The following is a 15,414-nucleotide window of genomic DNA, read 5'->3' on the forward strand; positions in this document are numbered from 1 at the left end:
TTTTGCTAGAAAGTCCTATTTTTGGTTCACTTCCAAATAACGCTTTATAAGGGCTTCTGTTAATTATTCTATGTTTTGAGCAATTTTTTTGTCATTGTACAAAATAACACCCCATCAGTGCTTTGATTGTCCATACTCTCAACATGTTATCTACGTCTTAATTACAGCGCTCTAAACTCCCTTGAGATTGCGGACACAAGTTTGTCATTTCCTCTACTATAGTTGCGGTAAACTCTCGACCACTATCGCTCTGTAATATAAGGAGCTCCAAATTGTAAAAATATCTTGAAATTCTCTAATGCTACTTCTGAAGCTCTTTTTAATTGTAATGGACGTAAATGACAATATTTTGTAGCGTGGTCTTGGTAGTTTTAAAGCCATTTAAAACTACCACTTTGTGTCGATTGAAAATCAATCAAATCAACTTGCCCACGAATATTAAAATCTTTGGATAATAATATAATAATATTATTATAACCTATATTATAGGTTTTAAAACAATGTTTTTGTGCTGCTGAGATTTTTTTAAATTACAAACATTGCACAACTTACAAAATATCAGAAAAATAGGGTTTGGAATACAATATTTGTCTTTTAGAGCAAGGGTCACCAATTAATATTTTCCGAGGGCCACATTAAGAATTCGGAAAATTCTAGCGGGCCATAAAGATTCAAAGTACATAATATTTATTATAACATGCCGGTTGGCCAAATATATTTTATTTCAAAAAAAAAATGTATACAATTATTTAGCTAAAACTAATGAAAATATAATTAAATTATTGGCTTTTTCTCTCAGTCTGTGGGACAGTTAAAACGCATTAGCCGCAGGCCGCCATTTGATGACCCCTGTTTTAGAGCATATATAATTTTATCACGACTTCCGTGTCCAATATTTTTGTGAATCGTATTTTAAATTTCAAAAAAATTATCACGTGCTACTAATTGAACAATTGGCTCCTCATGATTTTTTCTTTTTTTTCCAAATATTTTGAATCACCCACTTCTGTAACATCAAATTTTTTAATCAATCTATAATACTATTTTTTTTGATTCCTGATATTTTATAAGCTGCTATTTCAGAAACAGCATCAGATATCGTAGCTATTGTCTATGGTTGTGTAATTGCGTTCATTTTATTTTCCATATTATGCACTCATAAGTAGGTATTAACGTACTCGATGAAATATACTCGGTTTACTAACGTATAGTACTGTAGAGTATACCATTATGTTACTTACTGTAGTATGTACCTACCTACAGTATATCGACAAAAATAGGTACAGTGAAAATGTATAATTTAATCTACTGATTAGTCATTATCTTGTAGATTCCTTCAATTATTAGGTATACGTCGTTAATCCGTATCTAAATTCTCAAAATAGACGGTTTTAATGTCAACAACTGTACAAGTAATAAATTAATAAGTAATAAGTATAATAAGTTATAAACTACCGTATATAATTATTCAGTTTACATGTTACATATTATAATGTATTGTGTTATTATTATAATAACCCTTAAAATAATATAATTTAAATGGTTATTATGATTGTAGTTCTTAAAAGGCCTAACTGCTGTTGGTCTGTATGCAATGAGTCTAAAAAAACAGCAGGCTGTTTGGAAAAATAATAAGTAATTCGCAAACGAGCTACCCCATTGCAAAGAGCCTAGTCTTTTTGCAAAGAAACTAATTTCCAATATGGCCTACGACATATATATATACAGGGTGATTATTTTATCAAACAACACTCATATGGTGTTTGTGTGTAAATACCACCTAAAATACACCTATAACACACAAACACCACCCAACTTTGAGAGGCTATATCTTGTAAACGGATTAACGATAAATGAAAATTTAAACGTGAAAATTCGTTGAAAAATAGCCTTTTTAGTTTATGAAATTTTAAGTATAGGTTGTTATTTGAAAATCAAAAGTTGATAATGGTTTACCTGATAAATATAAGGGTGAAAATATTAAAAAAATATATAGTTCTAGAACAAGATGGATCTAAAATTGAAACTATTAATAAATTGAAAAAAGTCAATAGTTTTTGAAATAATGAGTGTTGTTTGATAAAAGAATCACCCTGTATATATGTATCTAAACGGGACGTCAGTACATATAGCAACCCAATAAACATTATTATTAAATAAATATGAACTTTGAAGCAGATTAATAGTATTTTGAGTTTTGCTTTAGTTATTGGATGTAAAATTGTTGGATCAAGACAAATCAAGCAATTACTTTAAATACATGTATACAGCTTTAAAAAAAGTTCTATCTATTGTGTTCAGTTCCTATAAGAAAACAGTTGAAGATAAACCAATTGATTTTTCTGTAAGTTAAATCAGATTGGTAAATTTATAATTATTTATTTATTAATTATTCTTTAAGTGAATAATTATTGAACAAATAGACATCATTACACGTTTTCTCACAAAAAAAAAATGGGTAATACGAGTATATTCAGCTAACTCAAAATTCACTAAAAATAGTAGACATGTAGGTTAGGTTAGGTATTGTATGTAGGTATCTATTGTTTCGACGTGAATTGTGCATAGGTAAATGTTTAAACAATTGACTTTAATAAATCATGGTAAAAATAAAATTTTGTTAATTATACATAGTGTTATAAATTACATTTGTACGATAATTATAAAATATTTACATGATGAATCTATAACTTAAGTATTTCGAAAACCTAGCGTGTAGTATTAGTTATTTTAGGCACCAACTCAATACAATCTAGGAGAAAATGTTTATAAATACATTTTATAATTTTCATAATTTAATCATAGTTTTTCGTTAATACGTAAATATTGGTTTTTTTGTAACAAGAAAATAGATATTATGAGAATGGATAGAATATGTGTATACTGAAGAGGTTGCGGTATTTTTTGAGGAAGGTAGAAAGTTCAGTATCTACGAGAGAGATAAACTAAAAAAGTTATTTTTGAGGTTAGGTTACAAAAATTGATAATTTAAGATTGTAATGTTATCTTTGATATAAATTTGAAAAACTATATATTTTACATTTTACACTATATTATGGATTTATATTGTTTTAAAATTGTCTAATTCTTATTAGTATAAGTATTAAATAATAACTTCTTCTCCTCTTCTGATAGCTAACTGTTTGCAACAGTTATCAATAATAAAGAGACCTTTATAACCTCAAAAATGTTTTCACTTTATTCTCAGTTAATAACACCGATGTCCTATCCATTCGTATAATATCTATGAATAAGACGCGAGCAGCATGTGACTCGCAAGCTACAAGTTGGCTACCTCTGCTATATAGGTACCTATAAAAAAATATTGAAACTATAAGTCATTGTTTTAAAATGCATATAGGTACGTTAAAACAATTTACATAAGTCATAAATATATATTTACCTATGATTTTAACGCCTTATAAGTTAGATAATATAAACTTTTATGATTAAAATGATTTACCTACCTACCTTATGTCCTTAAGAATCTATAACATTTATTCTTGGAATTATCTACATAAGTATATAATATTTATATTCTACATCCATTATAATAATATAAACTGTGGGTTTTAATTATTTCTAAATTGTATTTTAGTTACAACCTGTAGATTGCAATTTGAAAGAAAAATTGATAGTGAATGAACACGAAAACCAACAAATTTGTAAAGTAAGAAAATTGTGTGTTGATTATAAATTTGAATTAAAATATCCATTTTTGCGTCTTTATATTTGCCCTAAAAGCAGCATGTACGTTTAAACGTATAAATAAAGGTAATAAAAATGCATATACGTTGAAGAAAATGTACAATAATAAATAAAATACACACACACACACACACACACACACACACACACACACACACACACACACACACATATATAGGGTGTTCCTTAATTTTCAAATTCAAAATATTTTTGGTCTCACCCCCTTAATCGGTGTGTATACATATAAAAATGAACTGTAAGAAATTTTAGATTTTAGATCAATCAAATAAAGTTAACCCTTGTCGATTTGAAATTGAAGTTTGAGATTATCACATTTTTAAATAATTCTAGAGGTTTTTGGTATTTCCGTAAATATTTCGTTAACTGTTTTCACAATTTTTGTTTTAAGTAGATTAAATTTACAATTTATTTTATAATTTACCATTTTTTAATAAATCTTTTTATTTATAAGATGCATGAGCTTTAATCTTAAAATTTACGATTTCTCCGCAAATATCATATTTACCTTTTATTATTTTACTGTAGGTTTAATAATAATAAACATAACTTACAATATAATATTACTCAGGTGACACTACTGAATACCCTCCTTTAATTGTAAGTCTCGCCATGTTATTATCTGTTATAAAAATTAATTAGTGTACAGAAATTTTGTATAGATTGAAATTAAATATATTTTTGATAATAGTAAAAAAAACTTACAATATTGGGTTAAATTGATAAAAGATAAGATAAATTATATAAATTATTGATATAGGCACCATAATTTTAATTATACATCGTGTTGTTGTTGAAGTGTTCTTTTTTTACAATTGGGGCAGGTTTTCGATGTTTTTGTACACATAGCAAGACATACTGTTTTTGCTCTTCATCTAATGTTAATGATGCATTAAAATCGTCTATAAATTTCACTGCTCTTTCTGCAGTGTCATTGATTATTGTTAATGAATTTATTATATTTTTGCGTTCATGAAATTTGTATTTGATTTCCAAGATGTTGGATCGTTTTTTAAAAGCCCATCGACAATTTTGAATCGTGAAAATAGTTTCAAGCTACGCTGTGATAAAAATGCATTAATATTTTTCTCTGGAAAAATGGTAAGTTGATTGTTTATTGTTTTATATAAATTTTTAATTTCTAAAATCTGTTCAGTAAACTAGATGTTTTAATTACCTACCTAAAAATGTATTATCTATTTGGTTTGGTTGAATACCGTAGAATCGTTTGGTCAGGTTTTTGGATGGTTTTTTTTTTCAAAGCTTTTAGTATCTGACACTTGTCCAAGTGGTATAGATTCATCAAAAGAAGATAATGCTGCAGTTTCTTGGTTAAGTACCATCAATTATGAAATATTTTTTTAATCGATTCTTTAGCTACTATAGAGGTAAACTTATAGGCTGAATTAAAGAAAACCAATTCGAGTAGATTATTAACGAGAGTATACATAAAAATTTAACTAAGTCAAACAAAACAAAGGTTTTAAAATCATAAACGAAAGATATCAAATGTTCGGAGTACGGACGAGGTTAGGTAAACCACTACAACGAGAATGGTGGCCAGTCTGCGGGGCCGGGAGACGGCACCGCTCGATCGACCTGAATGTAGCTTTGGGTGTCGCGCCATCACTTTGGTAACATGCTCGTTCGTGGAGAGTTGACCGTCACAATACTTTAAATATCAACTGTTTCAAATGATTTTAAATCTTTTATAAATTTAAGCCTTGCTTGGAAGCTTTTGTTGGCAATGGGCAAGTAAACCAAGCTTTGACATAAAATATAATAATTTAAAAAAAAATCTCTTCAATCGCCCTTTTAACAGACTCATATTATAATGATTTCTAAACAAAAATATTTTCAAGCAATAAATTCCCTGTGCCATCCACCGAGCTCGATGTATAGCACCGGAAGGATGAATTTTTATATTGTCTTCCATATCACCACCAAGAAACATTAGTACTTAATTTAAAAACATCATGGTTATCTCCACGAGTGTTTAATTTTTAGTTTATTTTTGACAAAATTGAAAATATCTTCCTTCACATTTTCTAAAATAGCACCACATTCTTGATCTACAATCCCACTATTATATTTATTAATATGTATTTTGTAATATTGTTTTTGAAAATTTTTAAATAATGGAATACTTGGGTTTGTAGTAACATGAGGTATTTTAATTTAAAAAACGGTTCTTAAAAGCAGCTCATAAATATATCTACATGGAAGATATAGTAAATCTGTACCCAACTTTTTTAAAATCTAAATACATGCTCCATTTAAAATCCTTAACTTGGCAAGCATCAAAATATTAGAATGAAAATTTGAAACTAGATATTTTTAAACTAATTTATGGCCGCTGAATTCAAAATTGTTTTCAAAAAAAATGTTGGACTTGAAAGTTCAAAGTTATCAATTGTATCTTAGAAGATACATTGCCAGAAACCGATATTGTAGTTCCTGTATCTTTAAGGATACATTGCCAAGATAAGGTTATTATTTACATATATACATAACATATATAGCGAATAAATCAATATTTCAATTTGATTTTTCTAATTTAATTATTCTAAATTTAGATATATTGTTTTTCTGATCTTAATCAGTACTATAAATAATCTATTTCTTATTTTATTATTTAAAATAGATTTGAAATATTTTCATTGGTTCAATTAATAATTAATAACGGTTGATTGAGACCACTATAGGAACTTTTTATTGTGTTTAAAAATTATTCAGTTCATCCTTTCGGTTTCAACTTAATATTATAAATATTTTTGTAAAATTAATAACAATAAATAAATTTAAAATTCAAATTCAAATTTACCATGTACTCTGGAAACTTGATATGTATAGTTATAAGTAATAATAACATGTTTATTTATTGGCAATGTATCTTATAGGATACAATTAGTAACATTAATGAAATGTGCAGTTCATGGCGATGTATCTTATAAGATACATAAACTTTGAACACTTATGTAATACATAAACATTATTTAACTATATAATATTATGAATACATGTTGCAATACTACTTACCAATACGTTATTAAAAACGTTACAAAAAAAAAATATAATCAATAACGTACTAATCTCGTCTAAAAACATAAAACGAAAAACGCCGACACGCTATCTGGTAACATCAAAAAAACAGATGACTGAAACCTAAATATTAGATAATGTGTTAATACAGTGATACCAATTTTTTTCTCTTTTCAAACTAAAGTACTAAAGGTAACACAGTGTATCCAAAAAGTCTAATCAAAAATATCTTTAAATATTATTTAATTAAAAATTCGCAAACATGACGTATCCTAAAACATACGACCTGTATTGGACGCAGTTGTGTCACAACCATTGACCTATTATAAATGGACTGAGCGTAGAAAGAGAAACCGCGGCCTAGAATGAGATAAAAGATGTACTCCTTTTTGGAAGAAAATATTCTTATAATAAATTTTCTTCCATGCTGAAACGTATGATAAAGAGCACTTAATAACAGTGATAATCATAGATAGGTATTATATACAGTGATAACAAAGCCGGTAAAATTTACAACTTTTCAATTTTCAAGGTTTTAATTCGACATTTTTCAAAGAAATATAGTGAATTGTATAATTCTAATTGCTGACGATTATTACAATGGTTTGGAGTTGCAGCATTCCTTTCTGCGAGTCTAAAGGACATAAAGGATCCAAACTTAAGTTTCACAAGTAAGTATTATACTCAAATAAAATTTAATTCTAGCCCTTTTATTTTTATTTAGATTTCCGCTTGATCAAAATCGTCAAACACTGTGGATTAAATCAATCCAAAACTTTCAACCGACATATATAATGAAGAAGTCACATTATGTTTGTCAATGTCATTTTTTATCAACAGACTATGAGTTAAACAACCTACTAAAAAAAACTGCTGTTCCGTCTGTTTTTAGTAAGTCATTTTAGTACAACATGAAAAATTAGTATCTGTTTATAGACACATAATTTTTGGTTTTCAATATTTTTGGTATAATACATATAGGTGAGGTTATAACATTGATGCCTTCTACAATTGTTGAGGACAGTAGTAATTTTCCATCTCAAGTTCCTTGTTAGTATTTCAAAATTAATAATAAAAGATAATTTATTTTGAAGTTTCATTACTTTGTACTCATATTGTGATATAAATTAATAATGTTTTAGGTGATCCAAATACTAGTAAGAATCTAGCAGAAGAGTTGGAATGTTATCCATTACAGTTGATGAAAAGTAAGCACAATCAATAAGTATTATTAATAATTATTATTAATCAATTACTATCTGTTTATAGACACATAATTTTTGGTTTTAATATTTTTGGTATAATACATATAGGTGAGGTTAAAACATTGATGCCTTCTACAATTGTTGAGGACATTAGTAATTCTCCATCTCAAGTTCCTTGTTAGTATTTCAAAATTAATAATAAAAGATAATTTATTTTGAAGTTTCATTAATTTGTACTCATATTGTGATATAAATTAATAATGTTTTAGGTGATCCAAATACTAGTAAGAATCTAGCAGAAGAGTTGGAATGTTATCCATTACAGTTGATGAAAAGTAAGCACAATCATTCCAGTATATTTTGTAGATTAGTAGATTACTAGATTTTGTAGGAAAGTTTTCCAAAAAATATTCAATAATAATTTTTATGATTTTATTAGATAATTCAAAATCACCATTAAAAACCGATGTAAAACAAGATTTTGCAATTATTAAGAAACCCTGTTCCACTCGGTAAGTTATAATTTTATGTTTATATAATTCATTCTCGTTTAACCAAATCCGAAATTGAGAAATTGTTCATTCATCAACCTTTGTTAAATATTTTATAGGATTATAATAAATTATAATTTGTTTTATTTTAGAAAAAGAAAATGTTTTATTGGTGATTTTAATGTCCAGGATTTAAATAGTCCAATAAAGCGATTACGGTATTGGTCAGAGTCACAAAATACAATTAAAAAGTATAAAAGAGAAATTCTTTTAACAAAGAAGAAGAATAAAAGACTTTTAGATAAAATTAAAAACTATAGACAACTAATCAATCACCTTAAAAATACAAATTATATTTCAGACAACTGTCATTCTGTAATTAAGGTAAAAACTACAAATAAATAATAAGAGGAAGTGGCACCTGCAAGTGTTGTCTCCATCTTACAAGTGTGTGTAGACATGTCATAGGCTTTTTATTATATTTTAATTTTAAGCGAGTTGGGAGTATTTTAAGGTGTACAAACAATTTACAATTTTAAAATATTCACTTTAAAATTAAAATATTATAAAAAGCCTCTGAAAATGCCAAAATAATAATCTTATATTAAGTTGTGTGTCTATCTTACTAACTTTATACCTTATAATGTTTAATCTGTACAATAAATGGTTTTATTTATATTTGTTTGTTTGTGTTGTGTTAATTTATTAAATAAGGTTAATGTTGCCATTCAAATATTTAATAAATCATTTTTAGGAGGTGTTGCCTATAGCTGAACAAGAAATAGTACTTAAGCAATTAAATATTAAAACTGGTAAAACTATATCTCCTGAACTAAGATCATTTGCACTCACTCTTAATTATTATTCAGCATCAGCATACAATTATGTACGAAAACAATTTAATAATTGTTTGCCTCACCCAAGTACACTACGAAAATGGTATGGAGTTATTGATGGTCAAGCTGGATTTTTAAATGAGGCATTAAATGCAGTAAAAATTAAAGTTGATTCTATGGCAGAAACAAAACAGACATTAATATGCAGTTTAATGATGGATGAAATGAGCATTAAAAAGGATGTACATTTTAATAATAACAGAAATATTGGATATGTTAACTTTGGTGTTAAAAATGATAGTGATGGGTTACCAATGGCATCAGATATTATAGTATTTTTATTAGTTGCCATAAATTCGAATTGGAAAGTCCCTGTAGCATACTTTTTAATCAATGGACTAACAGCCTCTGAAAAAGTAAATCTTGTAAATCAGTGCCTTAAAATTATACATGAAACTGGGGTAACGGTAAAATCATTAACATTTGACGGAGCAGCCTCAAATATGTCAATGGCTCGAGAATTAGGAGCAAACTTACAATTTCCAAACCTACAGAGTTATTTTAACCATCCAATTACAAAAGAAAAAATATTTATAATGTTAGATGCAGCACATATGTTAAAACTCTGTAGGAATACGTTAGGGGACCATAAATTGTTATATGACGAAAACGATATACCTATTAAATGGCAGTATTTCAAAGAGCTAGTGAGTATACAAGAGAACATTGGCTTACATTTGGGGACAAATATACGAAAACGACATATACTATATCATAAAGAAAAAATGAAAGTCTCGCTCGCTGCTCAGACTCTTAGCTCTAGTGTAGCTGATGCATTTCAATATTGTTCGAAAGTATTAAATATGATATCATTTACAGATTGTGATTCAACCATTACATTTTGCCGACAAATAGATCACATATTTGATTTTTTAAATGCACGCAATTTTCTTAGTAAGTCACCATATAAAAAACCATTGTTTTTAAAAGATATAGACTTTTGTCATAAGTTTATATCTGATTCAATACAATATTTAAAAAGCTTAAAAGATAAAGATCATAAACCGATATTACTGAGTTCTAGAAAAACTGGATTCATGGGATTGATAATATGTTTAACAAGTGTCAAACAATTATTGGATGAACTTGTTGTAAGTGGAAAGCTCAAATTTTTATTAACATATAAACTTTCACAGGACCATTTAGAGATTCTTTTCTCTGCTATACGAGCACGTAATGGATTTAATAACAACCCGACAGCAACCCAAGTTGAAGCAGCAATGAAGAGAATATTGGTACATACCGAAATAATGACTTCATCTGGAGCAAATTGTTTACCTCAAGACGCAACAACAATATTACATGTTTCTAGTACAAAAAAAAAAGAAAATCAAGAAGATTATTTAGATATATTATGTGGAGAAGACATTGAAATGGAAGACGATTACTATGACAATATTGTGGATAACATTAATAACCAAATAACACATGATGTATTAGAATATATTGCAGGGGCAATTGTACGAAGGATGAAAAAAATTATACATTGCAATGAATGTGCTGCAGTTCTATCTACAAATAATAACTGTTCATTAATTGATATTAAAACAAGAGGTTACCTAATAAAACCATCAAAAGATGTTACAGATATATGTATCAAAGCCGAAAGAGTTTTTAAAAGTAATACTGTTTTAATAAAACAAAAAAGCAACCCAATAAACACTTTAGTTGTCAAAACCACATCAACAATAGAAATAAACAAACTATTCCAAACTTTAAATAACCACATATTAAACCAGTCTCCTCTTCACAACCACTTACTTCAGCTGATAAAAAATATTCTTTTGTACTACTTCAAAATTCGTATTCATCATTATAATAAAAATCAATCACAACCTCAGCAAAGAATTCGTTCAGCGTTTACAAAAATTATACATTTTAAACACCAATAACATATTTCAAAAATTAAATAAAATAAATAATAATATCTAAACATTCATTACTTTAATAGTTTAATACATTATTATAATATTATATACATATATATTTTGTACTTCGAAAGTTGTATTGTTGTAATTGTAAACTTTAATTATCAGACGATTTGTGAAAAAAAAAACAATTTAAGAAGATAAACAAGTTGTATTTTTTCATGGAACAAAAGAAATAACTTTTCTTTTCTTCCAAAAAGGAGTACTAGCTCTATCTCATTCTATGCCCAAGATTATTACACATGAAAGATACGAAACGCTCAGTCCATTTATAATAGGTCAATGGTCACAACACAAAGCTTGTACTATATTACATAGTCCCCGATCTCGTAATACATTACACACGTCTGCAGCTTGTCCTTCGCATGTTGCTCGCCCAAGTATTGGTACTCTTAAAATTTGTTCTATATTTTTGCCAGTTATCACTATTGGAAGTCGTTCAACAGTTACATTTCTAGTTGTAGTATCCGATAAAATTTTTCCGTCGCAATGTACGACTACTTAATTAGGTGGAGATTTTTTAAATTGTAATTTTATAAATTCACCACGTTTGCTACGATATGGTTACTCGAGCTCTGTATATAGACGTCTAGTTTATTATTACGTAATCATCTATACTTCAATTTAAAGCTTCTAAAGTAGCCTGAAGAACATATACAAAATATCAAATACTTAATTGACATCTATCTTTTGGCTAGTTTTGGTGTTATGCAATTTATTTTTCCCCGGCATCTCTTGTTTTTAGTTGGTGGTTCTATTAACTTTAAAGAATTAGCGCTGGTCTCTAATTCCAATATATATCGCTACTCTCTAGACAATCAGTTTCTAAAGTTTGCTCAATTGAATTAATCTCGAAATCAAAACACAATTTGTGTTATACATTTCTTTTCTTTTCGATTTATTCAACTTTCGTTGAATGTGAATATTTTCTTTTATTTAATATTTATACAATCGAGATAACTAGGACGCCTAGTTAAACACTGGTTTATTAGAAGCTGTTTATCACCTTTAATGTTAATTAATTTCAACCCATCAGAATGAGCAATATCAAATAACAAATTAAAGTTTTTTTTTAATCATTTTCTTTTAATTGATAAAATTCACCAACTTAATGACAATTTTTCTAGAGATTACGCTATTCGTTAATTTATTTATTTATTTATGCAATGACAAATAGTTCAAATAGGAATCTTGGCTTTTTCCAAAAAAATGCAACACTATCGTACAGCTAATGCCGCACTTTCCCTAGTAGTAAGATTAACGGTTCTCATATTATACAAAAATAAAGAACTTGCCCGTTGGATGGAAGTTTTAACACATTAATGTATGTAATTTGAGATCCAATTAAAAATATATTTATCAAAAATTTTAAATTATAAAATATATTGGAAATTTAATTTAATTAAAAAATATAGTGTGAAAAATTACGATTTTCGTAACGTTTTACAAAATATTTACAGAGATACCAAAAATGCCCAGAATTATTTAGAAATGTGATAAGCACAAACATCAATTTCAAGTCGGCACGGGTTAACTTTATTTGAATTGAAATTTCTTGCTTTTCAATTTAACATGTAAACACTCCGATTTAGGGAATGAGACCAAAAATATATCATCATTTTTTTTTCTCATATGGCTAAGGAACACCCTAATATTTATATAACAATACCTACGATTCTATCGCTTTGTAAATTAAATCTTATCTAATCATTAGGTACTATATGTATAAAGTATTTACCTTTTGAATCCTTAACTATGAGTCTTAAATAATTCCTAATTGTATATTAGTCAAAAACAGCCGATTGCAATTCAGTAAAAGATTTGGCGGTAGATAACAAGGAAGACCCACCAACCTGCAAGGTAAGAAAAATCATGTGTTGATTAAACATTTTAATTTAAAAGGGGGAAACATTAAGTACATGTGCTACTCTGTTGAATAATAGGAGTTGAGTAAAAATTGTTAGAGTAGGTCAATGTAATAATTCATATGTTGAATTAGAATTTATTGATAAATCATTGTAAACGAATATAGTTATAGATAGTATTGCCCATTGACCATGATTCCTATATTTGAAAAATATCTAATTTTTGTAATCAGTATTTTCAGTTTTTTCTTCATTGGTTTTTAAACCCATTATTTGTCCTTTATAATCAATATCCATGGAAGGCTTTCTAGTTTCTTGCCATTATTACTAGATCATCTGCATAGGCGCAGATTTTGCATGACTTGTTTATAATACTTACTGTTTCAATCGTATCTTTTACAACCTTATGAAAAACAATATTGTACAGTGTTACTGATAAGGCGTCACCTTGTCTAACTCCTAAATCTATGTTAAATGAGTCGCTCGTTGATTCTCCTATTTTGACTTTTGCCGTTACATTTTATAGGGTCATAGTTTTAAGTTTTATTATTTTATAGGGGTCGGAGTGCGCAGTGGTCACGCAGTTGACTACAACTCACACAGTCATCGGTTTGACTTATAGCAAAGTGCAAAAACAAAATTTGTGTAGTTTTACGCGATCACCAAATCTCCACGCTGTCGTCCGATTGTATCATCTGGTTTCCAACTAAGACCCACTGGGAGTGAAGACCGTACATGTCTCCTCTTGGATAAGGGGGGTAGTATCATGCATATAGTGATATATACATAGATAAATAGATCATATGATCTCCCTTCTACTCACTTGAGATTAGCATTGATGAATACCAAGAGGTCGTTTCATTGACCAAATACAAAAATAAAAATATTTTATCAAGAGCACCATTTTTCGCTAGTGCTATGTTCATTGCTGATCTATTTAGGTTAACAAAAGCTTGTCGATAGTCGACAAATAGTAAGTGTACATCTGTATTGAATTCTAAACATTTTTCCATTATCTGTTTTATTATTTTTATTTATTTTTATTGCCGTTAACTGTTTGAAATTCGAAATATGAATAGATGAACTACAGATGTCAGAAATACACTACACGCGGGAGAGTTCCCAAGGTGGCAAGACGGAGCAATACGCTTTAGAATTTTAGTTTTGTTTCCCAAACCATTATCTGTGACGTGCCAATTTGCTAATCATATATTACTTTTAATTAATGTAAGCATAAAATGTATAAAAAAATGTTCTTGTTTTTATATGGCCCTCCCTAGAAAAATGTCCTAGGACACCCATGACTATACAGTTTACAGTCTTACATAATTCATGTTATAAATTTGAAAACAAAACTACCATGCATAAGAGCATTCTTTTTGGTAAAACGTCTTAAGTATAACCACGTCAAAATTTTTATGTTAGGTTCTGAGTGGAGTGATGAATGTATTGATTTTACAATGATGTGTGTTTATTTATTTATTTACCTATTTGATTTGTGTATGAATAAATGATAAGTTATCCAAAAAATGCTTCAATTTTCAACTTCAGTAGCTTTTCCGATTGGAAAGCAAATTTATTTTGTTTGTTAGGGAGTGCAAAATTTAAAATTCCAAGTAGTTTTCAAAAGCACCTAGTATATAATATTCTAACCTATTTTATTAATATAAACTGTGAGTTCTAGATATTTTTTAATTGTATTTTAGTCGCAAATTGCAAATCATAATTTGATAGTAGATTTTTCGGCTGATAAACTCGAAATCCAATCGACAAGCAAAGTAAGATAATCACGAGATGATTTAAAACTTAGATTATAATTTAATAACAATTTATAGTCAGAAGTCAGTGACGTGGAGTGTTGGGAAGAGAACATAAAGCTAAAAGATGAGTTAGCTGAAATGGAAATAATTAAAAAACAGTTGCTCTGTGAAAAACGATTGAAAGAAGTAGCTGGATATAAACTTTTATTAGCAATACGTAAAGCTAGTTTAAATATTAAAAGGCAGAATACATTAAGTTATCTATATATATAAAATGGATTTTTGTTTATTTGTCTGTTTGTTTTTCCTTTACATTCCTAAACGGCTGGACAGATTGCAACGACATTTTGGTACAAAGATATATTAGACCTATGTGCAGAAGATAGGCTAAGTTAAAAAGTGATACACCCAAATATCATTCAATTGAATATTTGAATTGTCAAACTTTTCTCGATAAAATGAATAAAATTACATAGTAATTAACCAAATTGAATATCATGG

General features: G+C 28.0%; 2 protein-coding genes across 2 annotated transcripts in view; both read left to right on the forward strand.

The window, feature by feature from the left end:
- Window positions 1-15,186, forward strand: part of LOC149061213 (uncharacterized) — a 60,691-nt gene extending 45,505 nt beyond the window's left edge. The window contains exons 6-9 of the mRNA XM_089230879.1: window positions 3,599-3,670; window positions 13,077-13,148; window positions 14,860-14,931; window positions 14,989-15,186. Of these exons, the coding sequence (XP_089087005.1) occupies window positions 3,599-3,670; window positions 13,077-13,148; window positions 14,860-14,931; window positions 14,989-15,186 (414 nt within the window). The remainder of the gene's footprint in view (window positions 1-3,598; window positions 3,671-13,076; window positions 13,149-14,859; window positions 14,932-14,988) is intronic.
- Window positions 6,664-9,045, forward strand: LOC149061214 (uncharacterized). Its single transcript, XM_089216024.1, has 7 exons — window positions 6,664-7,659; window positions 7,750-7,818; window positions 7,911-7,976; window positions 8,082-8,150; window positions 8,243-8,308; window positions 8,413-8,485; window positions 8,617-9,045. The coding sequence occupies exons 1-7, from the start codon at window positions 7,563-7,565 to the stop codon at window positions 8,867-8,869; spliced, it is 693 nt and encodes a 230-aa protein (XP_089072150.1). The 5' UTR covers window positions 6,664-7,562; the 3' UTR covers window positions 8,870-9,045.
- Window positions 15,187-15,414: the final 228 nt, after the last annotated feature.

Source organism: Diuraphis noxia, unplaced genomic scaffold, assembly GCF_037042655.1.
Source record: "Diuraphis noxia isolate RWA-SAM2 unplaced genomic scaffold, SU_Dnox_SAM2 contig0001, whole genome shotgun sequence".
In the NCBI taxonomy this organism is placed as follows: Eukaryota; Metazoa; Arthropoda; class Insecta; order Hemiptera; family Aphididae; genus Diuraphis; species Diuraphis noxia.